This window comes from Electrona antarctica, assembly GCF_951216825.1.
Source record: "Electrona antarctica genome assembly, chromosome: 5".
NCBI classification, from domain to species: Eukaryota; Metazoa; Chordata; class Actinopteri; order Myctophiformes; family Myctophidae; genus Electrona; species Electrona antarctica.
The window spans coordinates 26,975,279-26,999,844 of record NC_136810.1 but is presented as its reverse complement, the minus strand read 5'-3'; the positions used below and the strand labels follow the sequence as shown (position 1 = coordinate 26,999,844).

Here is a 24,566-nt window from a genome sequence, read left to right as displayed (position 1 = left end):
GCCAGGGGGAAACAAAGTTTATGTATTATGTGCATATGATAAACAATGTCCGTTGTTGTTTATTATGAAACTGAAATTAAGCAGCGCCACATTAGCCTGGCTGTGACATTCCTCCTCTCTCAGGCATTCTTCTGTCTGTCGTTTTCACACTTGGCCTTTTTACGTTTTTTAAAGGCTGTTGCTAAGAATCCTTTAACTTACCGGTACCGGTCATGCTTAATGCATGTTGGATAACATAATGGATTGATGTGGTAAACTATAACAATAGGCCCACATTTGTGGGCAAAAGTCTCAAGGTATAAAGGTCATTTGCTCACAGACCCATTGTGTTGGCTGTAATGAAGTTGTTATTGGGTCAAATTGTAGGTGACATATGGGGTCGGGGGCGGTGCACGTTACACCTGTTTTTACTGTATGCTACCTGAGGTGACAGTGACAACAGTGACTGACAACCACCCCGGGGGGTGACACCTCTTCAGTGAAGGTCATTCATTCATTCGTTCATTCATGGAGTTATATGTGCAGGTGGAGCCGTGGAGCACCATAGAGTGACTTGCCACTCGTCTTGTTCATGTAGCCTATAGCTTTGTGGCAGCGGTGGCCGAACGGATAGCGGCGCGGTCTAGATACCGGAAGGTTCCCAGTTCGAATCAGCCGTCCGACACGTTAAAATTACCACCGCTGAAATGCCCTTGAACAAGGCATCAACCACTACGATGAAATGTGTTCTATGAGCAGGGCCTGGCTGGAAACAAGTTCTTGAGCTTAGCCCAGATACCCTGGGTAAATATAGATTTCATTTCATTTCATTTCATTTCATTTCATTTCATTTCATGAGGTTATGACAATTAGCATTTGTTGAGTCAGGGAGTTCATGCAAACACAAACACCGTCCACGTCGAATTTGGATTGGCATTATAGCCTGCATAATCTAATGTAGGATATGGTCCATATCCTGCAATACATTGTATTATATTTAGGCTACTGACGAGAATGATGGTCAGAAATTAAATTATATTAAAACCCAGTCCCAGTGGTTGGAGCTTTACCGCGCGGTTAGAAGACGTGCATGGTGGGGGGTGTTCGACACATTTCCCCCCGTCGTTCTATAGTCTTGAGTCTTGAACCAGTTTGAGGACACGTCGCTCGGTCCAGCAAAGAAACAAACAGGTTAGCAGCATTATTCTGATAACCAAAACATCACCTGCCCTATTGTTGTTGTGTGAAACATTGCGACACCGTGGTTTATTGCCTATTGGTGAATGAACCGGAATGAACGCGCATTGCCGGTAAGGTCTGTTTTTTTTTTGCCCGGCACACCGCGGCGACCTTTCCCCTAGTTTCCAGCAGCACAGGCGGATCATGTGATGTGGAGGAACCGGCTGCATGGCTGGGGGAAGGGAGGGAAGGGAAAGAAGCCGGCACCGGCTGCCTGCTGGAAAGGCACCGCACGGCACGGTCAATATCCTCGGTGCTCATTTCTAACTCGACCTGCAGAGGATCAAAACACTTTCAAGAATTTTCAAAAATGCACAAAAATAGCAGATGTAGCCTATAGGCTAGGCTGTGAGCTTGTAGATATTTTTGATATGCAAAAAAAAAACCCGACTTTCCTGTTTTAAATGGGTTAAACGGAACCATGCAAATGGACCCGTATAAGTAGGCTAAGTATACCTTTATGGGTCCTTTTGGTTCAATCTGGTACCATCAGGCTGATCAGACTCGCTGATGATGATGGGGCAAAAAACCCATTGCAGAGATGCTGTATTGACTTGCTTATGCACATCCAGTGGTAATAGGCTAGTACTGAGTAATTGCTGAGTAATTACTCTTTTGAGGAGGAGAAGCAATGCAGCCATGCAGGCCAGGGTCAGGAGAGTGCATTGTGTTAGTGAGTGTGACCAGTGAGTGTGGGATTGCAAATAGACACACAGCACAGCTTTGTTGGATATGTATCTGTGTCTTCTTTGTTTATCATCTACAGAGTAATATGGGCACATGGGGGAAAGCCCATAGGGTGGGCGGCACTGCGGCAAGCACACACATAAGGAGAAAACCACTAAAATCCTATAGATCTCTCTAGTTTGGAGTTGACCTCTGTTATCACAGGCCCTGGACAATATCAGCAGAACCTTCAACTTAAATGCATAGCTTAGCTTGTAACTTTGCCCTGTGTTACCGGTAATGACATAGGCTACCAAAGCAATAAATGGCTGTTTAATCATTCCCCTCTAAACCAGTAGGCCATTAGCTACTGGAGTAGTCTGCTGGTGTTATACCTGCAGAAACACACTGCATCCGTGCTGTATTTTGATCATGTTTTCATTGTTTGTTTATGGGGATGTTAAGGCAGGCAAACTGCCAGACTGCTCCAGTGGCTGCAGGTACCAGCAGTGATGACTGCTGCTATAGAATGATGCATGGGTAAAACGTATGTATAATGTTATTTTTGAGGGGTGCCCAGCCCCTCCTATATACAGGTTTAATGTTTGTCTTTAGTTCAAAGTTTGTTTTATAAACTCCATTGACAACGATGGGAACATTTTCGTCATTTTGTAACTCATTACGTCATATTGTCTCTTTATTGTTAATGGCATTTAATGTTTGTGTTGGCACCGTTTGTTTTACATCACCATTACATCACCTAATCAACATGAGTTAGACTTTAATATATTAGCGCCCCTCACTTCACACAGGTGTGATTTTGTTAATGTTATAGGCAAAAGGTGCACAGCACACCGGTCCTCGTGAAGTGCCAGCCAACGGGAAAAATACTGAATGAAAAGATTGTATAGTCGCACACTCGTAGCTACCGATGACGTTTATTGAGGAGGAGAAACCAACGTTTCGGACAGGTATACTGCCTGATACCCTGAAGAAGGCAGTATACCTGTCCGAAACTTTGGTTTCTCCTCTGTCAGACATCCTCCAAAAAGTGAAAGCTTTCTTAAAGATATTTTTTTTTGCGGCTTACGCCTTTTATTGGTTTTTGAGGGGACAGACAGTAGGCTGACAGGAAAAGGGAGAGAGATGGGGGAAGACATGCAGTAAAGGCCGTGTCGGGCTCGGGAGTCGAACCCGCGGCACACTGCGACTGGATTACCAGTCGGGTGCCCAGACGGTTACGCCACCGCCTGGGCCAGTGAAAGCTTTCTTAACCACATGAACTGTAATGTCTCTAACCTGTGTAAACTTTAGCATTCCGCGAAAATAGCACATCTACAAGCTCACAAAGCGACGTGTAGTGAATCGTTGTGAGCTTGTAGATCAGTTAGGCGAAGGAATTACTAGTGGACCTATAGAGCCCTGGGAGGGTTAAATTAGATGTTGAATTATTCAGACATCTAGACATTGGTGGACAACATTCATGTATGAGTCATTGTGGCATTGATTATATCTCCAGGGGGGCCAGGTCACTAGTTTGACCACCTGTTCTTCCTTGATTGGGAGTGCACAACCCCCTACAGCAGCTGATTCACACCACCTACTGTATTTCCATATGTATACTGTATAGCTAGTAAAACAACCATGTCAGGAAGAGGAGGACTGACCAGCTGTTCTTGTTGTGTGACTCTGAGAACAGTATAAAGATCTGTGCATCATTTGTATTGAGAAGCTCTTGGCCAGAGGCCACTACAGGAGATGAAGTTTAAAATAAAAAGATAGAGATCAATTCCTGACATGCAGTGATTCTTCCCCCGTCTCTGAACAACAACTTCTTAGTAACTTTTAAGACTTCTATTTAGAGTGCTGCCGAGTATCCTAAAATAGAATCAAGAAAAAACTAAATTCTAGATGGTTTTATTTTCCTTTCCTATATCATGTGTGTATTTGATGTTTCACAGAACTATACTATACCAGTAAGACGCCCTGAGGTTGCGTGCACGCATCCGCCTGGGTGACGGAAGACTGCTGGGCGAGCGCTGGCATTTTGGCATGGGGGGTCAGATCAACATACTGTATGGAATGTCAGAACAGGTCAGCTCCATATATGGAGATCTAAGGGTTTGAGGTTTGAGGTCAGATGTAGAGTTGCTGGCCGGCTCCATATATGCAGATCTAGGTGATGATCCAGTCTTCTCCATGTATGGCTATCCAGGGTTTGATGAGGTCAGTGTTGTGATCTTCATATACCGGTATGGAGACGGCCATATATGGAGCGTGTCACGAGGCTTGATGGACTGACAACCATATATGGAGGCGTGACTGACGGATCGACAGACAGGTTTTGCAGGTTTTCATGGTAATCTGCGACCTGTGGTCACAACAATTAGAGCCATGTCCTATTTATGATTATAATTAGATGGCATATGTCATTATTTAGACGGATGCCAAATTCATTGTTTTAGAGTAGACATATGCCAGGTTCATTGTTTACCTGGTATCCTATAGTTTCACTGTGTAGATTTTATTTTTATTTTATTTATTTTCTGAGGAAAACTGCACAAACCTACATACTACATAGACATGACCCCATAGACTTTGCCCTGGACTAACACCTGTAGACTAAATGGGGGGATTTCCAGGTGTATGTGGCACTACGGTATGTGCTGATATGAACGATAGACTACTTCCTAATCAGTTACACACACTCACAGTGAAAAGAAAACTAGAAGTTGAAGACTCTGAAACACACATCTATTTTCATCTATTTTAATGTAAGTACACAATAAGCTAAATTCAGCCAATTGACCAGAGATGTTTATATGTGTCAATTACGGGTAGTAAGACATAGGGCTGGGCAATACATCAATATCATGATCCATGGGATTTTGGAAATTTGGATATCATAATATTGTGATATGGCTGCATTACAATAAAGTGACATCAATTTCAGAATTTAGCTGACTGTTCTTGCTCTATTGCCTCTTAGTTACTATATGGGCATAACTCATTATTAATTATTAAAAGAAAATCCCACTAGGATCGTACTCATCATAAGTCAACATCACTGCCATATTTGTAGCCATAACTCATAACACTGCAAGAAATGTACCTTCTGAGTCATTAAGGAGACTAATCTATTTTCTGTTTTATAAACATCTAAGATGGTATTTTGGTATGACAACCCACATTTTTAATTGAACAAAGTATCCTGACGACCTGTATCATAAAATAACTTACATGTCTGGTATTTGTAACAAACCAAACCGCTTAAAAATCGGTTGAGAACTTAGCAAAGTATGGTGATTTTGATTGTGGAGAGACCTTCCGATTCAATAAACATACTTTGGGCATAGTAGTATGCATAAGGTACATACTACGTATGGCTTGACCCTCACGATATGGTGGCTAACAGCAGTGGCACAGTAAACATTACATATCCATGGTATCCACGTGTGTCTGTGGGCCCTAGACCTAATAGTGTCTGACACGATGGCCTCTTGGCCTTCTAACTCCGTGTAAACCCTCTTGCTTTCAAAGCCAATCACATTATTGCTCGCTCAGATGCTCAGCCCTAGATTACACCATGGAATTGAGTTGGCTGTCATCGTAGTTGTTGAATCCTATAGTGGCTTTGATTTCGAGGAACAGGAGCTGGTAGAGATGGATATGGGTGATCTGCCCATGCACATTTCATTCTCATATGACCACAGCTCCACTAAATATGTGACTTGCCCTTGCAATGGCAGCGATCATTTGTTTGAGAAATAGTCACAGGATGACCCCCCCCCCCCCCCGTGTGCTCATCATAAATCATCTGAGCAGCCATCAGCTGGATGAAGCTGAAAATATATTTCCCTTCCAGGGGATTAATAAGGGATCACAAAAAGAAGGTCACTGGCAGTGCAAGGTAACACAGAATCACATAACATCAGGAAGGCATAACCAAATGATTTGACCTGGCTGTGATAACGCTATATCTCCTCCTGAATTTGACAATATCGTGAACGTGTTTGCTGGGTACTGTACATGCGAGGCATTGCAAAGATGACAATGAGTTGGTAAGATGGAAGCTCATGTTAATTAATAATTTGTAGTTTTTACTAACCACATTAATGTCATCATGGGTGAGGAAATCTAACCTTGTGGGGGATCTATACATGATCCCCTCCTTTTTTTTCTCCTCTACCCCAAATATCTTCGCCAAATACATCTTATGAGCAGTGGTACTCCAGGGGTCCTTCTCATAAAGCGTTTGAGATACATCTTATGAGGAAGTATTCTGGCAGTGGTTGGTATGTCTAGCCCAGACTAATCTAGTAAGAGAGTGGCGACACTAGCATTGCTCCAATGTTTGGAACTATAGCCCATAGGCACCCGCTTTGCGGCGAGATCAAAGCGTGTCACCACTCTCTTACTATTCCACGTATGCACCTGACGTATGTACACATACTGTGTTAGTCATGTTTGCATGTATATAGTGTACTTTGCTCTGCTAACATCCAGTTTGGTGCCCCTTCCCCCAGTGACCCAGTGCAGCAGCAGCCACCATGGCAGAAGCTCACCAGGCGGTGGCCTTCCAGTTCTCTGTCACCCCCGATGGCATCGACGTACAGCTGTGCCACGAGGCCCTGCGACAGATCTACCTCTCCGGAATACACTCTTGGAAAAAGAGGTTCATTCGCTTCAAGGTGAGAAAGAAGAGCCACCACAGGCGTGAGAGGGCAAGACCGTGGCTACAACAGGTGGTGAAAAACAACCATGCTGGCAGCCAGCCAGGCAGGCAGGCACCCACACACATACACACTTAAGGAAGTGGTTTGCACCACTTAAAAACAGCAAAAGTAGCAGATCTACAATATCAAAACGTGCCGCTTTCCGAGATTGCGGATCTGATACTTTTGATGCTTTTGTGTGACACAGTATGATCAAGTATGGCATTAATCACAAAAAAATCACAAAAAGTTAAAATATGGAGATAATAGGTTTCTGACCAATAGTGACAATATGTTCCTTACATGCTCAATAACAAAAATGCTCAGTCAAGGAAGCATATCTTTGGGATCTTCCTATTTTTTCCCACAACAAACACTGAACTGGGTTTGTAACTGTATACATTGGCAGAATCCAGTTTGTTTCCATTCTTTTTTGTGCTAGAAGTAGGCCTGTTCTATAGGCATGTAATATAATTCCCTAAACCTCCACCAAAGTTTAAATTAACTCAGCAAGCATTCAAATGTATGAATTGGACTGATGGGTTTCTCAATGCTGTTGAGAAATGTGTTTCTTTATTGACTGGGGTCATGATGTGGAGATACAGACATGCAGTGCGTTATGTCTGCCTGTTTGGATAAAAGAAATCCATCAAGTGCCAAACAGAAGCTCAGTCATCTAGTGAACGCACACCCACATGACATGACTCACATGCCATGGTAACTTTCCTGTCTGTTCTTTGTGTTCTAGCCTTTGGCCTATTTATCTCATCTGTTTACACACACACACACAGACACACTGAATCATCCCGACCCTCTGACATGCTAGCGTTTTCACATACAATGACCCTGTCGCTCATTGTTTATCTGACTGATAACCCAAGACTTGCAGGTAGCATGCAGTGTGAACCAAAACTGCTTGTATGACAGATTGTATGTGCAAAAATGTATTATTTTATGAAAATTGATTGTTGTTTATAAATAAATTGATTAGTTTCGATAACCCTTTATACTTAGTGAAACAGACCCGAGTTGACTCTGTATTTGGTCTGCTGCTTGTTTCCTCCTGCACCAAATCTCAGAAATAGCCGATCTACAAGCTCTTACCAGCTGTTCTGGGCGAATCATCCCCCCCAGGGGGATGATTCAAAGGAAGACATTAATGTCAAATAAAGAGAATCCACCAAAGTGGAAAGAAGATGCCCTCCAAAATATTGGTGCAGGACAGGAATCAGTTAACCAATTTTAATCTGAGGCATTTCGGCGTGTGGCCTTCATCAGAGCAAATTGATTTTATCAAGTACAATTTGAGGTACTTTTACCTTACATGAGTATTTACATTTTTCGATATTCATACTTGTACTCAAGTGGTTAACCACTTAAACCCCAGCAGCCGTACGTATTGTGGGGAAAGCTTTCGCAGAAAATTGCACATTGGCAAGCTCGTCGATCGTCTATTTTCAGCGAGAGCTTTTCCCACAATAGCTGAAAACTGAAAATACACTATCATAGAGCCCTGAGGGACTTCAGTCAACCATATAGCGTTTGAGTGTCATGGTTTGAGTCTCCCCCTGTCTGTATTTCCACTTCGGCCACTCCCTCATCCCATTCCACACATTTTTTCACACAGTCCCAGTTACACACCTGGTTCCACTCTCATCAGCCCAGCCCATTACAAACCTGTGAACACTACTGCAATCAACCCACCACCTATAAGACTGGACTCATTGCACACACACCTTGTCGGATCATACATGTCTCACCATCCAGAGTTTAGTGTCATTTCATGTCATGTTGTTGTACCTGGGATCTCTTGCCTTGTTCCTGGACTATGCTTTGAAGCTTCTGGTAATTTGCTTGTACCTCTTTGTTTTTGCATTTTTGGACTGCTTAGTTTTTGCCATTTACTAGTTGTATATGTTTTGCCTTTTTTCTGCATTATTCAATAAATGCTTTGATTACACTCTGCCTTGCTGGTCGTGACTCTGCACTTGGGTTCAATACTTTTTGCCACTGTGACATTGAGTGGTTAACTGTTGACTGCACCGCGCGCACGGCACCTAAACCTGTTGTTGTTTTTCTGTTCCACAGAATGGGGTAATGACCGGCGTTTACCCAGGGAGCCCTGGCGGCTTCATGGTGGTGGTCGTGTCCTACATGTCCGTCAATAAATATAACCTGCTGGATCCCTCCCTGGGGATGTTTACCAAGCTCAGCCGACACATACCTGTTGGGTAAGGCTGCTGGATAAGACCAGCTATAGGCACTATGGTGACCTGGTTGCGCTGCGGGTTGGATCAGTACAAAATGCAGTCCTAGAGAATGCGGTCCATTGTCTAGGAAGTTAGTTAAGTGGTCCTCTAAGTTGTGTCTGGGCTCTGGGGTGGTCCTTGAGGGGGTAACAGGGCTCTGGGGTGGTCCTTTAGGGGGTAACAGGGTCTGGGCTCTGGGGTGGTCCTTGAGGGGGTAACAGGGTCTGGGCTCTGGGGTGGTCCTTGAGGGGGTGGTCCTTGAGGGGGTAACAGGGCTCTGGGGTGGTCCTTGAGGGGGTAACAGGGAGTAACAGGGGGTAACAGGGAGTTGTGTCTGGGCTCTGGGGTGGTCCTTGAGGGGGTAACAGGGAGTTGTGTCTGGGCTCTGGGGTGGTCCTTGAGGGGGTAACAGGGAGTTGCGTCTGGGCTCTGAGGTGGTCCTTGAGGGGGTAACAGGGAGTTGCGTCTGGGCTCTGGGGTGGTCCTTGAGGGGGTAACAGGGAGTAACAGGGGGTAACAGGGAGTTGTGTCTGGGCTCTGGGGTGGTCCTTGAGGGGGTAACAGGGAGTTGCGTCTGGGCTCTGGGGTGGTCCTTGAGGGGGTAACAGGGGGTAACAGGGAGTTGTGTCTGGGCTCTGGGGTGGTCCTTGAGGGGGTAACAGGGAGTTGCGTCTGGGCTCTGGGGTGGTCCTTGAGGGGGTAACGGGGAGTTGCGTCTGGGCTCTGGGGTGGTCCTTGAGGGGGTAACAGGGAGTTGCGTCTGGGCTCTGGGGTGGTCCTTGAGGGGGTAACAGGGAGTTGCGTCTGGGCTCTGGGGTGGTCCTTGAGGGGGTAACAGGGAGTAACAGGGGGTAACAGGGAGTTGCGCCTGGGCTCTGGGGTGGTCCTTGAGGGGGTGGTCCTTGAGGGGGTAACGGGGAGACCCCAACAAAATCATTTAATAGGGAGAGAGTGATGGAGACAAGCAGTAGCAGCAACAACAGTACAACTTTCACAACAATAACAATAATAGCAGGTATAAAAGTAGTATTATATACCAGTAAGATGCCCTGAGGGCGAGAAGCGACCGCATGCACGCCTGGGTGAGCGCTGAAGATCTAAGGCTGGCAGCGGGGGCAGTGCAGGGGGCCCAGGTAGGGCCGGGCCTTCATTTTCGGGCCTGTTGAGAACTCTACTAATAACTTTGGGGCAGGCCTGTCTAGAGTTTGAATGGACATGGTATCAGTCAAAAGGGAGACATCAAAGAGGAAGGACGGGTGGGATAGGATCAGCATATGGAATGTCAGACGAGGCGTGACATGGAGACGTGGGGTGACTAACTAACGGACGGACGGACGGACGGACGGACGCCAGATTCAGGTTTTCACAGTAAATGCGACCTGCCGTCACAATGAGCTCTTTAAGATACAGTGGTGCCTGGCCATTAAGAGCTTTGTAGGTCAGGTGGAGAATGTAAATTTCTATTCTGTATTTAACCGGTAGCCAGTGTAGATATGCCAATGAAGCAGAGATATGATCTCTTTTACTAGCTCCTGCAGTACACGCACGGCAGCATTCTGGACCAGCTGGACAGTCTTTAGAGACTTATCAGGGCAGCCTGATAATAACGAGTTGCAATAATCCAGCCTACAGCAGATGTAACAAATTTGTCTTTTGGGTCTCGAGCTGAAAAGGTTTGGGAAGGTTTCTACAGCTTACCTTTACTTTCTGCCAGCTCATTTTGTTTACGTTAGTAGTGTGTAATATATTAACTTGTACCAGACACATGCGTATACTGTACATGATGTCTGTGTTTCCTTTCTTATCAGTGATGATAGTGTATTATCCTTTGGTCAAGGGCTCTGTTTATGGAAGCATTGTTATGAATACATACTCAGGAATTTCATTGGAGTTAATGTTCCACCTGATAGTATTTTGGTTTGGCTTAAGAGATTAGTTTATTGCAGCGTTAGGCCTATAAAGCACTGTAAAACACACCATCAAGGCTTCCTTGGTACACAGAGTATCACAAGATTGATTAGTTATTATTTAGCATAAAAAATGAGTTTATTCCACTGTAGATAAATCACCCTCATTGTGCGATAATTACTTCCTCCTCTTTGAACGGCCAGACAGACAGACAGGCAGACAGACGCACGCACGGCCTGGTTTTTTAATGCAATGCTATTTTTTTTAAGGTTTTAAGTGGAAGTGGTTAAATCTGTCTGTGGGGTTTACATATATTGAGCCAACGCAAAGTATTAACAGGGGTCTGTGACTAATAAATATTAATACTTTCTGGAAAGTAACATTGGCGATAAGTGGGATTAAGTGGTTCTGGTTATAAGAAATGTTTGCAAACTCCTACCCTGCCCGTGACATTTTTCCTCTTTTCTCCGTCCCATCTTCTGTGGACTCCAGGCGCTACATATCCACAGACACCCAGAAGATGGTAGGTGGCGTGCTGGTGGGCACGGGCCTGTGGGTCACCATCATCTTCATCATGAGGAACGCCCTGAAGTGCCTGCTGTCGTGGCACGGCTGGATGCACAGCCGCCACGGCTCTGTGTCCTTTGCCACTAAACTCTGGATGGTGAGACAACGCCCTGTCCTGGGGAGTACGTGGGTTAGATGATTGGTTGCCAAACTTTTTCATGTCAAGGACCCCCAAATTGACACTCATTAGCCCCGCGGACCACCATTTGAAATGATAAGCCAAGGACCCCCATAAGAGAAGATTTGTTATGGCTCTAGCAGTGATTCTCAACCCGTTTAATTTCAAGGACCCCCTGTTTGACATGACTACGGACAGACCTCAATTTAATGGGATTTCTATCTCTGGGACACAATTTATATTGTAAAATCTAAGTTAATTTAACTCTGAGAGTGTATGAATGGAACCAAATTGACCCATTATTTAGCTGGGGACCCCCTGGAACTCCCTCAAGGACCACTAGGGGTTCCCGGACCCCACTTTGGGAACCACTGGGTTAGACCTCTGCTTTTTCAAACCGTTTCATGTCACAGACCCCCAAATGGTATTTCCGTTATTGGATACAATACTCTTCCAATGGAGCATAATTCACTTTCGAATCACTTTTGAAGGCACAACCATTGTCAGAACGGAGCCATTGTCAGAACGGAGCCATTGTCAGAACGGAGCCATTGTCAGAAAAGGGGGGCATCCACCTTTGAAGCAGATTAGGCCAATGTTCACATAGATGTGTTTCAAAGACTTCTTGTGATGTACTAAGATTATCTTGTTGTCACTTTATTATGTTAACAACGTAACACCCATAATCAAAATCAGAGTTTACAAGGTGTTCCTCAAAGTCGTGCAGCAAATGTACATTTTGTATCCATGTTGGCCTATCTAACAAGGAAACGACTGATTATTTATGTGTATGTCTCCAAGGAAGGACTATGTCCTGAGCTAGTGGTCTTGTTCAGCTTAACCCCCTGGTTAACAATTTACAATTTAGGCATTTGGCAAACTCTTATCTGGAGTGATTTACAAGTGCACTGTGCACATTTTAGCTTAGTTATATCCTTCAGGTCAGTGCTTCTAAAAAGGGTTGCCTGGGGACCCCCAGGGGTCCTTGAGGGGGTTCCAGGGGCTTCCCAGCAGCAAGTCAAACTAATGAAAATGGCAAATCTACAAGCTTGTAGATCAGCTATATTCACGACGACTTCAAAGTTATTTATTCTAATTTTGGAATTGTGTTAGGCTGCGCAACAGTGACACTTGGTGGTCAACAAACGCAAATTCCGTACTCGGACAGACACAGGGACAGACCCAGCCAGCCAGCCAGCCAGCCAGGGACACACATTGCTGTGTATAGGAGTGACTAGCACCACTCAAAAACACAATTGTAGGAATTCTTACTCGTGACCTGGCCCACTGTTTGGGGAAATGGTGAAATATAGCTTGTAAATCAGTCTAACCACTTTAAGCCTATATACATCAGCTATTTGAAAACAAAAACTAATGAGGGGTCTGCCAGTCTGTGGTAAGATGCATGTATGTTGTCAAACACAGGCTGTTCATGTGAAGTGCTAATTTAACCCCTCCGCATTGTTATGAATACATACTCAGGAATTTCATTGGAGTTAATGTTCCACCTGATAGTATTTTGGTTTGGCTTAAGAGATTAGTTTATTGCAGCGTTAGGCCTATAAAGCACTGTAAAACACACCATCAAGGCTTCCTTGGTACACAGAGTATCACAAGATTGATTAGTTATTATTTAGCATAAAAAATTAGTTTATTCCACTGTAGATAAATCACCCTCATTGTGTGATAATTACTTCAGTCTAACCACTTTAAGCCTATATACATCAGCTATTTGAAAACAAATGAGGGGTCCCAGTCTGTGGTAAGATGCATGTATGTTGTCAAACACAGGCCGTTCATTTTTCTCTCCTCTTGTCTCCCCTCCCTGCTGTGCTCTTTCAGGTGTTGGTGAGGTTGTTCTCTGGCAGGAAACCCATGCTGTACAGCTTCCAGAACTCTCTGCCTCGTCTGCCTGTCCCTCCCGTCAAGGACACCTGCAGAAGAGTGAGTTCCACCTGTCCTGTCACCTGTCCTGCAGCAATGGTGGACAAAGTACTCCACCGACCACAATACTCCAGTCAAAGTAGCGATACTCCAAGTGAACGTTGCTCTGTCAAAAAGTGCTTGAGTCCTTCACACTTTAATAATACTTAAAGGTTCAAAAGCACCTGCTTTAAAAAAAAAAAAAAACGTAAATAAGTAAAAGTCATAACATCAATGCATTGCTGTATTGATATTAGATATTTTCAAAATGTATTGATGCGTTGTGCACTTGTAAATCTGCTATTTTCATTATTTGAAATTGGGTTTAAGAAGTTGATTTATAGTACAATATTTGTCTTTGATATTGAGTGAAAGTCAGTAGTATCCATCAATGCAAATACTCAAGTTAAGTACATATAAAGTACTTTGTTACTGTCCACAACTGCCTGCAGGGAGAGGAAACATGTGAGCCATGTTTCGAAAAGAGCCTAGTCATCATATTGATTTAGCAACTCATCTTTTGCCCCTCTGCACTTCATTTCCATTGTCTCTTTGAGGCATTCAATAGTTGTAAAAATGACAAATCATTTTGTCACGAGTAGGCTAATAACAGCCCATCAAAACAGGCGTCATTCTGTTTTTATTGGAAGATGTTGTGGAATTCAGTCTTGTGTTTTTCATGGCAGCCTTCTTGGCAGCCGTCTTTTGCTAAAGATGGACCTGGGTAATCTGATCACTTGTGTGATGACGAAGACAAAGCTCTTATTTAAAGAAACCAAACACTACTCTACTTGAGAATGTCCACATCTCAACAGACATAAACAAGGTTCATGTTGAGCTTCTCAAACCCAAGCGTGTGATTAAACCAAACTCAGTGTAGGGTGGGCGGGGCGGGGGGGGGGGGGGGGAGGGGTGGATAAAAGGATATTGTTGCCTAGGGTATTAACAACTAAACACAAATCCGTCCACTGATTATTATCTGCCAAGAAAACAAAGCAGAGACATGGCCAGTTTTTCTGGCTGAGCTGCTCATCTGTCATTAAACCCATCGACGGTTGAGTTGAGCTCTTTGTGTTCAGCGCATTGTCTTCCAAGTAATTTAACGTCTTTTTGCAGTACCTGGAGTCAGCCCGCCCTCTGATGGACGATGACCAGTATGCTCGCATGGAGGGCCTGGCTAATGACTTTGAGAAGAACCTGGGACCCAGACTACAGTGGTACCTCAAACTCAAGTCCTGGTGGGCCTCCAACTACGTAAGTTTATTTTCTTCACGCCTAAATGCCACTGCTCACAGATTAGCGTTGAATATTGTTGGTGTCGGGCAGAAACCTTGTATCCATCATTTCAACGTTTTATATTGTTTAGGTAAATTATACAATTAATGTACTACTTTGTCATACTACAGTAGAGTGTCACAATAAAGTAGCAAAAGTGAAAGTGGTTTAGTCTGACAGTGGTTTAGTCTGACTGACATGTGACTGATGGGGTCATGTTTCTCTTCTTGTTGTGGGTCCCAGGTCAGTGACTGGTGGGAAGAGTACATCTACCTGCATGGCCGTGGGCCCATCATGGTGAACAGCAACTACTATGCCATGGTAAGACCTCTCTCCCTAGATGTATGGCTGTTTTCACTGAATGAAGTCTGTGACTGGGTCATTATTACACTTTTCAGGCCGCGACTCCCCAAACTAATCCTATTTGAACTGGGGACCACATCCTGACTTGTAAGCACTTGGAATTGTAGGTATTTTCATTTAGTTTGACTCTGTTCCACAGATAAATATTGTGAAAATAGCCGAACCTCAAGCTCACAACGCCTCGCACTGCGAGCCGTTGTGAGCTTGTAGATTTGTATCTTCTTGTTGCTGGCCTTCAGTGAAAATGAATGTGTGAACGCAGCATTATTGTGCCTTTATTCAGACCTTCCTAGGAGAGTATAGTGTGTGTGAGGAATGGGGCTACAGTACATCACCAAAGTCCCCTGGAGGGCTCATTAGAGTTGAAAAACTACTAACATGGGACTTGCTTGTCAGCTGGGTTGGTGTGTTTACAATTACAGCGTTTTTTCCACCTTGACTTTTAATTTGTGCAATAAGAAGAGCTATGTGTGTTGTTGACCCAGGAGAAGCCACCCACCCATAACCATAGCAACTGTCTTGCATTGAGAGCACTCTATTATGTCATCATCTGATGTGAGACGTTGTTTCTCTGTCTGTTCGTGTCTGAACGAGGCATGCAGACAGTAGACGGCACTGTAGCAGACCAGGCATGGGTCATTGTTCATGGAGGCACGTGCGTGCGTGCGTGCGTGCGTGCGTGCGTGCGTTCGCGAACGCGCAAATGAACTTGTCTGCCAACTCAGTGACTGTAGCAAGGTTAAACACAACAACAGATTAGCACTCAGACTATCAGTCCTTTAAGAGGCAGCTGTCTGTTCAGGTGGACAACATGGATGTGGAGGTCAGTGGAACAACTCGATCCCCACATGGTTGGAATAGCAGGACACATTGCAGGGCATGCTACTCATCTAACAGTAACAGAGGCTATCACGACACAAATCAGACCACAAACCTTCATTAATAGTAAGATTTAAATCTGACTCCCACCTTTCTTTAGATTTGTGTATGCCCACTCTTTGGCATTGAGCGGCAGCCAGCAATAAAAAGTACATATCGGAAATGAATCTGTATGAACCTTGGTCATTATGTAACAAATTCTACACATCACTAAACACAAGTAAAGTAATCTCCGGCCTCCGGCTCGGTCCTTCTGAGGTAACTAGGGCTGTCCTTCCCTCATAGTCGAGGAATCGATGAATCACTCAGTTTGGTCTTAGATAGATACCTTTATTGATCCCGCAGGGGAAAGCCAGTCGCCCAGAGGCAGCACTGCAGTTAACAGTTACAGGTAAAGAGAGTATAGAAAGTACCGTCGTATACAACAATACAAGGCAAGAAACATAAAACAAGAAGTGTGACTGTGGCTCAAGAGGTAGAGCAGGTCGTCCAATGATCCATGGGTCGGCGGTTCGAATCCCGGCTCCTCCTGTCTACATGTCGAAGTGTCCTTGGGCAAGACACTGAACCCCAAATTGCTCCCGATGTGCTGGTTGGTACCTTGCATGGCTTCCGCTGCAATCGGTGTATGAATGTGTGTGTGAATGGGTGAATGTAATGCACAATGTAATGCACAATCTATGTAAAGCGCCTTGGATAAAGGCGCTATATAAATGCACCATTTACCATACCAAGAAGTGCCGTCAAAACAAGTAACTGTCCTGCACCATGCAGAAAAACAAAAGTGGGCTCTACTTTGTACTCTCTCAGGAGTTCTGGGTTTTGCTTGAAATTAAAAGGTTTGAGAACCACTGAACTCAAATGTGCTCAGTGTTCATTTCCCTGCTGAGCCTCTCCTTTATTTTTGTATTTTCATTTTTCCCCAGGACTTCCTGTATGTGTTCCCCACGTCCATCCAGGCTGCCAGGGCAGGTAATGCCATCCACGCCATTATGCTCTATAGAAGGAAGCTGGACAGAGCCCAGATCAAACCAGTGAGTACACACTCTCTCTCTCTCTCTCTCTATTTCTCTCTCTCCAGCTCTATATCTCCCATTCATTTGATTAATAGCGCTGGGCAGTTAACCAAAATTATATCGATTTTTTTTTTCTTCTAATCTCTGACCAACTTATGTTGCTTAATCGATTCAGCATCCATTATATATATATATATATATATATATATATAGTACGTAGTTTTTTTCAAGTTTTGTCGTGATAGTGATTTGAAGTCATATTGCCCAGCCCTAGCTCTGTCTGTCACATTCATTTGACTAGTATAAACGGCATCATTGTGCATGCCCTGTTGTAATACTAGTGTATTCAGTTGAATATGTTTTATCGCTCATGTAGGAATGTGATGACGTCAGTGAAATGCATTTTCCTCATTGCCATTATCTCCCATGTTATTAAGTTATGTATTTCCCACAGTTTGTATATCTGTCCACAGGTATACAAGGAGTGCGGTTATATCCCCTATATGCTCGTTGTTTTCTTTGTTTCAGTGTGTTTTCTGGTCTGTGTTAACAGTTCATAATTATAGTGATTGTGATGAAGTTTAAGGCACATTGCATGAGCGCTTTGTGCATGAAGGACTATGAGCATGAGGTCATGAATAGTTCTGTGCATGTTTTATTGGATATTTCCCTCTGCCATGCTGTTACAAAGCCCCTCTACTTCATAACCCTTCTCCTTGCCTTCGTTGATTTGCCTGATGCTTAAATGAATGGACTGTAGATTCTGCAATCTGCACACACAGACAGACAGACAGACACACACACACACACACACACAGACATGCTCATGCACCATCGATGCAAATACTGTAGTTCAATATCTGTCATGCATACTTAATCACCTTCACCCAGGCGTTCCTATTTTGGGCATGCCTTCATATATGTGAACGTTTTCAAAAGTAGTCCAAAATGCGACCGAATTATTCCAAATGTTATGAATCTGCAAGCTTAGCATTGTGAAATGCATACATTTTAGTATACATACGATACAGTATGTTTGTTTGTATACATACAAACATACAGTACGCACAGTAAAATCACCATGATTTCTCTGATGCATACAGTCATACATGTATCTGTATGATGTTTGCACGGTGCACGCACACACACACACGCGCGCACACTTTGCACTGGGTAAACATTGTCTCTTGTTTTACTTGTTTTGTTTCTTGGCTGGACGCTGCGTTAGATTTACTTGCTGGCGAACAGGGTTCCTCTGTGTTCGGCTCAGTGGGAGCGGATGTTTAACACCTCCCGCATCCCTGGTTTGGAAACAGGTAAGAGGAGGGTCCGTCCGCGCTCAGCCGTGACCCTCTGACACCCACCCCGTGTCCCCAAACATCCAGCCAAATGGAAACCCTGACCCCTAGGACTCGGTGTCAACCAGCACGGCCTTGAATAGAACCCACCTGTTTTGTTTTTTTGTTTTGGGGGGGGGCTTACCCCTCCCCTCCCCCTCAGCCTAAATGTGACGAGCAATGGGCTACATGCACACAGAATAACTCTTCCGGGCCAGTTCCCTATACTTCCTTCACACGTGTTACCGATGATACTAATTAAGGCTCTGTTCATTTTGTGTGCAGTGGTTCTCAACCTTTTTAATTTCAAGGACCCCCATCACTCTGAGAGTGTATGAGAGTTACGGGTCCATTTGGTTCCATTTGTACACTCTGAGTTACACACCCGTACGGGGCCATTTGCAACCCACTCAAGGACATTTTGGCCCAATTCCAATCCGCTCCCTTGCTGACTCAATGAGCCTTCACTGACTTAGGTGCGTGTTCAAGTGAAGTCTGCGAGGGCTTGAGGGCTGTCCCATTTGAAATCGGTAAGGGTGTAAGCAGACCTAGGATTCCATGCGCGGACAAAAGAAGGGGTCTTCTTTTGTCTGTCTTTTGTCTGCCGGGGTCTCTTCCCGGGTTTTTAGACAGCTGGTGGATGGAAATGAAGCTCCACCCACGCGGCAGAATGCCGCTGGGGCAAGCTTTTCTGGGAATCTGGCCGACGTGGCAATCTGCTGCAGACAGCTTCTTTTGGCCGCGCATGGAAGTTCAGGTGTGCCCAGGCTGTGAGTCAGTGAGGGCTTAGCCCCACCCCTTTATGCACCCTTTCCGTAAGTCAGTATCGATGCTGACTCTGGCCCAATCCCAATCGCCTCCCTCAAGTCCTGAACCCTCATTGACTTTAGTGACGTCAGCAGTAAAGGTGGTTGCACACTGGACGCGTTTTTCAGAAAACCGAAACGCAGCTAGAAATCCGAAAAACGTGCTCGGTGTGTGGGGACCTTAAGTGCTTGAGAGTGAGAGGCTGCAAGGGCCCCAAATTGTTGTGAAAGAAATGGGACAGCACTTTGAAGATGAGTCCGCCATTCATTACACTTTGCATCACTTTATAAAAACTGTCCTTATTCACAGCCAGTGCCTACCCTACATGCTTGGCCGATTTATACATGTCTATCATGTCTATTTTAGTATTTAAGCTGATAGTTATTATTAGTTTTATAAATCCACTTTCCTGTGTGATAGGGGTTGTAATATTCATATTCATTCACTTTTACTTTGCTCATTAGTCATTTCTCATCATCGTTTCCCTTATTATTATTATTGTTATTAAATATATAGCCTATCCTTCCATTCCATCTCCCTTTGAGAACAGTGAGAAAGCACTATTGTGCACAATAGTGTTACTAATAATAAAACGATCAGCTTGAATACTAAAATAGACTTATTAATAGGCCAAGCAGAGATGGACATGTAGGCCTACATAAAGGCCTACTTATACCGAAAATATGCAGATCATGGGTGTATGTATGATTGCATATTTCTGTATTCTTGGTTATCTCATGCTAAAATCTGCTGATACCTATTATGATTTTATTTTTGTTGAAATAAGTTACTCCTCAAATAGGGTAGGCATAAAAAAGCATCTTTTTGTTGTTACATATATGTTTAAAGCACTGGCTGTGAATAAGGACAGTCTTTTTTTTAATAAGTGATGCAACGTGTCATGAATGGCGGACTCATCTTCTTTATAAGTGCTGTCCCATTCATTTCACAACAATTTGGAGCCCTTGCAGCCTCTCACCGGTGACCCTCAAGCACTTACAGTTGACGTCACTAAGGTCAATTTGGGTTCAGGGCTTAGAGTGAACCAACACGCACAATAGCAGCACCCTGACTCTGTTTGAATGGAACAGAGCCTTCATTAGTATCAGCGGTAACACCTGTGAAGGAAGTAGGGAAGAGGCCCAAGTTCTTTCCAAAATGTCATGTGTGCATATAGAGCCCATTCTGCTTTTGTTTGCAGACACATTTGAGGCCAAAACAATTGGGCACTTTAATGTCACTATAAAAACGTACGGTTAATTTGAAATTCTCCGCCTGCTCTCAGGGCTCTGCTGTTGGCATCGAGGTGGGTTCATGGACCCCTCCTCCTCCCCCTCCTCCTCCTCCACTCACATCGCCCATCCTGGCCGTTTTTCTGTCCGTTTTACCCCCCCTTTAGGACTGCTTGTCAACCCAATCTTCATTCTCCTCCTCCTCCTCCACCCGCGCCGCTGTCCCTCTTTTTGTTTTTAGGTGTGTGTGTGTCCTGTCCTCTGCTGCTCTCCTGGTGGGGTGGGGTGTTTTTTTTGTTAGGTTTTGGTTGTCATCTTCTCTTGTGTTTGACTCCTCTCCCCTTTTGCCTTTCAGCTCATGCTCCTACACACTATCCCCATGTGCTCATCCCAATACGAGCGTATGTTCAACACCAGTCGCACCCCAGGTGTAGACACAGGTAGCAGCACCACCGCCTCATTCCTACCCTCCACCCCAACACCTTTTTGCACGTTGCGTGCGCCCTCTCTAAAATTGAGATTGATCCGATCTCTCTAAATGATAATAATGATGCTGCATGCACACTGGTCCGTATGGACATGATGACAAGTACTGATCTTGGTATGTGAATGAAACATAGCCAGGAGTGCAGGAACACAAATGTCTGATTTTTATACTTACCGCCGGTGTCACTTGCCATTGTAGATCAGTGACTAAGTAGAACTCATACTAGAGATTTGCAGACGTGCAGGGGAGGCTTACTGTAACTCTTGTCACTGCATAATAGGCTGGTGAAAGCTAAGGAGGTTTTAAGCTAGGATAATATTCAGTAGTAGTAGTAGTGTTGGATCGTTTCATTTAAAACAAACGCTACAAGACACCATTTAGAAAAGGATGCAGAAACACAACAAAATGGCAGGATAATATTATGTACAAAGGGAAAATAAGTAATACTGTACAGGGAGGAAAGAAACGTCATTATAAAAATAGCATTTCATTTTGGTGTTTTAATCCAATAATCACAAAAGCGGTTTCATTACCTTCTAGACTAATCTATCCATTTGATTTTGAAGATTGTTGAAAGATAGACCCCTACTGTATCGGATAGTATTTTTTTGTATTTGCTTACAACTATAGCATTACATCTTCAGGAGAAATGTGCTCATGGATTATGCTTTTTAGGAACTGTGTGTGTTGAATATTTTTAAACTTTAGTTTAGACACTGAGAGGGAGATTGCTGCCCTCTGCTGTCAATAGTATGCACAGCATATCATTTCATCCTTAGGTTGTATGACAGTCACACTCACACATCGAGCTCTGAGAGAAGAGCATCTCAACCAGTTTTCACTGTTTCTTAGTTAAAATAAAAACATAAATAAGCCATAATTCCAGCTATTTGCTCAGCGATACTTTATGCAATAAAAGGATGATAGGCATAACATCTGCAATCCAAGGAATCTGAAAGGTGGCAACACAGTTACCCTCAATCTTAACTTTGTCAGTTATATCTGGCTTTTTTATAGTTGAGATTTATTTTTATCATTTAGATTGCTGACTGTTATCTCAACTGTCCGGACACCTAGGCTGCCGAGCCAGCCTGAGGCCATGCTGCGGGTTCGACTCCCCGACGGGCCTTTGCTGCCTGATTTCCCCCCAATCTCTCTCCCAATTTCCTGTCAGTCTACTTTCAACCTATCAATAAAGGCAGAAAATGCAAAAAAAACTTAAAAAAAATAAAATAAAGATTGCTGCGTATTCATGTTAGAGGAAGAGGGAGTCCAAGTCCAAAGTTGAGCAAACTCATTATATGTTAGTCCTCTGCAAGGAGCTAACCTAACATTGAGCATGATCTCCCAGTCTGTTAAGGACTCATGTTGCATGATCTAACTGATACACTGGTTCTCAACATCGTTCCGTTGGTCCGCTCTCAGAGTTACAGAGGGCTTAATGCACAGGCTTTAAGAGCAAAAAAATAGTATTGCAAGTAACTTAACTGCTGCTACTGAAGAAGCGTTAAATGGTGCCGAACCGCTGGTTAACACCCAGAGGTCTCCGTCCTATCAAATAGTTACGCTCAGCGCCCAGGACGGAGATTAATCAAAAGACGGAACATCAATCATTTCATAACTGAGCGCACCACTCCACAGGCTGGGAGTGCCTGTTGGGCAACATTCGATGTCATTTCCGGTTGGGACGTCATCCAAAGTGGTCCCCCTCCATTTTAGTGGATGAGATCGAAAATCTTAACTTGAATAACTCTTGATCTAAATCAATGCTTCCAATTTTAACGCCCATCGCGGTCCCGTCGCTTGTCATGTTAGAAGTAATCATAGCTGCTGCTATTGTCGATCCCCTCGGGGGTGTTTTGGCTACATCTAGCTACTTCCAAGCTGGTGCCGTGTCACCTTGAAATAGGCCCTGAAGCTGCAAATCGCTGGGCACCCTGATTTAATGGTCCTAAATACCCCCGGGCGTTTGGGGTGTTAAGTGAAAAACTTTCCGCAGCTTTTTTTCCCCCTGTTTATTTTTTTTAAATTTTTGTATCTCTACACTCAGCCCCCTGACTTGTATTCCAGGTGAAACTACATTGGCGACGGGGCCTTTACAGTAAGATGTACAGTACAGGCTAAACATTAACCTGGGTGCGAGCTCGTTGTGCTTGTGGGGCCAAACTGTTCCTATTAACATAGACATTCTTTTCCTGTCATACCTGTAACAGGGCAAATGGTTGTTTGAAGCCTTGGAGCATCGCACAAAATATTATGTGTAACAAACAAACAAAACATTATTCTGTTTTGGCTCTGAATGATGCTCCTCAAACAATCATTTGTACCACCAACCCATTGTATTCCAAAACCCATTTCCCAAATCGCTCTACATCCATCACCCTCTACCCTGCCCATTTTAAGGTGCTTTACATTGTGGATTGGTTAATGGTTGGTTGTGGACTAATCGTCACCTACTGTTTTTATATACTTTTTATGTTTTTTGTTTTTTTTAATTAATATCAGTAAAAGTGGCATAACACTTGATGAAAAATGGCAATATCACAATGTGTCATTGCTGTTCTATCTCCAACTTTGATGATCAAAGTATTCGGTACCAAAATCTTGTTAATTGACTGTGGTATGAAATCCTGTGACATCGGCATCTCGTCGTTGTCCGACAGAAACCTAATATCTCTATATAGAGAAAGTAGTCTTTTATGAATAGTTTTATTTGTAAATATTGAACCAATGAAAAGTTTAAAGTAACAGTTTTGGACATACAGGGTTTATACCTGACAGCGACGATATCCTCTCAGGTCCTACCTCATATAGTACCTCTTGATTCTTCATTCTTCTTCGGGTCCTTGTACTGTCAGCGTCATTTTGATTAAGCTTCATTCACACATTAGTTACAGGACCAGGAGAGTAGGGGCGGAACAAGAAAAGAATGAAAAGTGCATCCTACCCCTCCACCCTCCCTCCATGTCTTCCTCCACCTACTTGTTGTCTTTCTGTCGCCAGACATCATTCAGCACGTGAACGAGAGCAAGCACATCGCCGTCTACCACAAGGGCCGATACTTCAAGGTGTGGATGTTCTACGACGGCCGGCTGCTCCTGCCGAGTGAGATCGAACAGCAGATGGCCAGGATCCTGGCGGACGAGTCGGAGCCCCAGGCCGGCGAGTTGACGCTGGCCGCGCTCACTGCTGGAGAAAGGTGTGGGAGACGGTCATGAATTACATTTACTTGAGTGCTGTACTTAATTTACCATCAGTGGTGGACAGTAACAAGTTAACAACATACATGTAGTAATTGCTCACTGGTCACTTCGGAATGAAAGCCAGGCTTTCCTCCACACACAGATGCTTCATTCAAATATTCATAAGAGTTCCGCATCATGCTGTTGGGTCTGTACTTTTGGTAACCTCGCTGAATCAACAGTGATATTGATTAATGATAGATTAATCTTCCCCAAGGGGAAACACAGACGACTGTAAGTCTTTTGTGTTGTGTTTCCCCGTGGGAGCCATTAACTATGAAGATGGATAATGAGGTACATGATGGTCACTCAGCTCAATAGACTAATTGCAGGGAATTAACAACTATTCATTACAGTAACGAGTCATGCTTACTGTGAGTTCTTTGTTTTTTCCTGGGCGGCAGTGGCTCAGGGGTAGAGTGACCGGATGTTCCCAGTTCGAACCTGGGCTCCCCCAGAGTTAGTGTGTCGAAGTGTCCTTGAGCTAGACTCTGAACCCCTAATTGCTCCCAATGTGCAGGTTGGTGCCTTGCATGGTTTCCTCCGGCATCTGTGTGTGAATGG

The 24,566-nt window shown here is 44.1% G+C and overlaps 1 protein-coding gene across 2 annotated transcripts in view; it reads left to right on the top strand.

Moving 5' to 3' along the window:
• Positions 1-24,566, top strand: part of cpt1ab (carnitine palmitoyltransferase 1Ab (liver)) — a 36,000-nt gene that overhangs the window by 466 nt on the left and 10,968 nt on the right. The window contains exons 2-10 of one of the 2 annotated variants that reach the window (XM_079501629.1): positions 6,411-6,575; positions 8,688-8,830; positions 11,249-11,420; positions 13,284-13,385; positions 14,481-14,618; positions 14,883-14,960; positions 16,808-16,915; positions 20,629-20,713; positions 23,764-23,959. In XM_079501629.1, coding sequence (XP_079357755.1) covers positions 6,435-6,575; positions 8,688-8,830; positions 11,249-11,420; positions 13,284-13,385; positions 14,481-14,618; positions 14,883-14,960; positions 16,808-16,915; positions 20,629-20,713; positions 23,764-23,959 — 1,163 coding nt within the window. In that variant the 5' untranslated portion in view covers positions 6,411-6,434. Of the gene's footprint in view, positions 1-6,410; positions 6,576-8,324; positions 8,445-8,687; positions 8,831-11,248; positions 11,421-13,283; positions 13,386-14,480; positions 14,619-14,882; positions 14,961-16,807; positions 16,916-20,628; positions 20,714-23,763; positions 23,960-24,566 lie in introns of those variants that run through there. The other variant, XM_079501630.1, reaches the window with a different exon arrangement.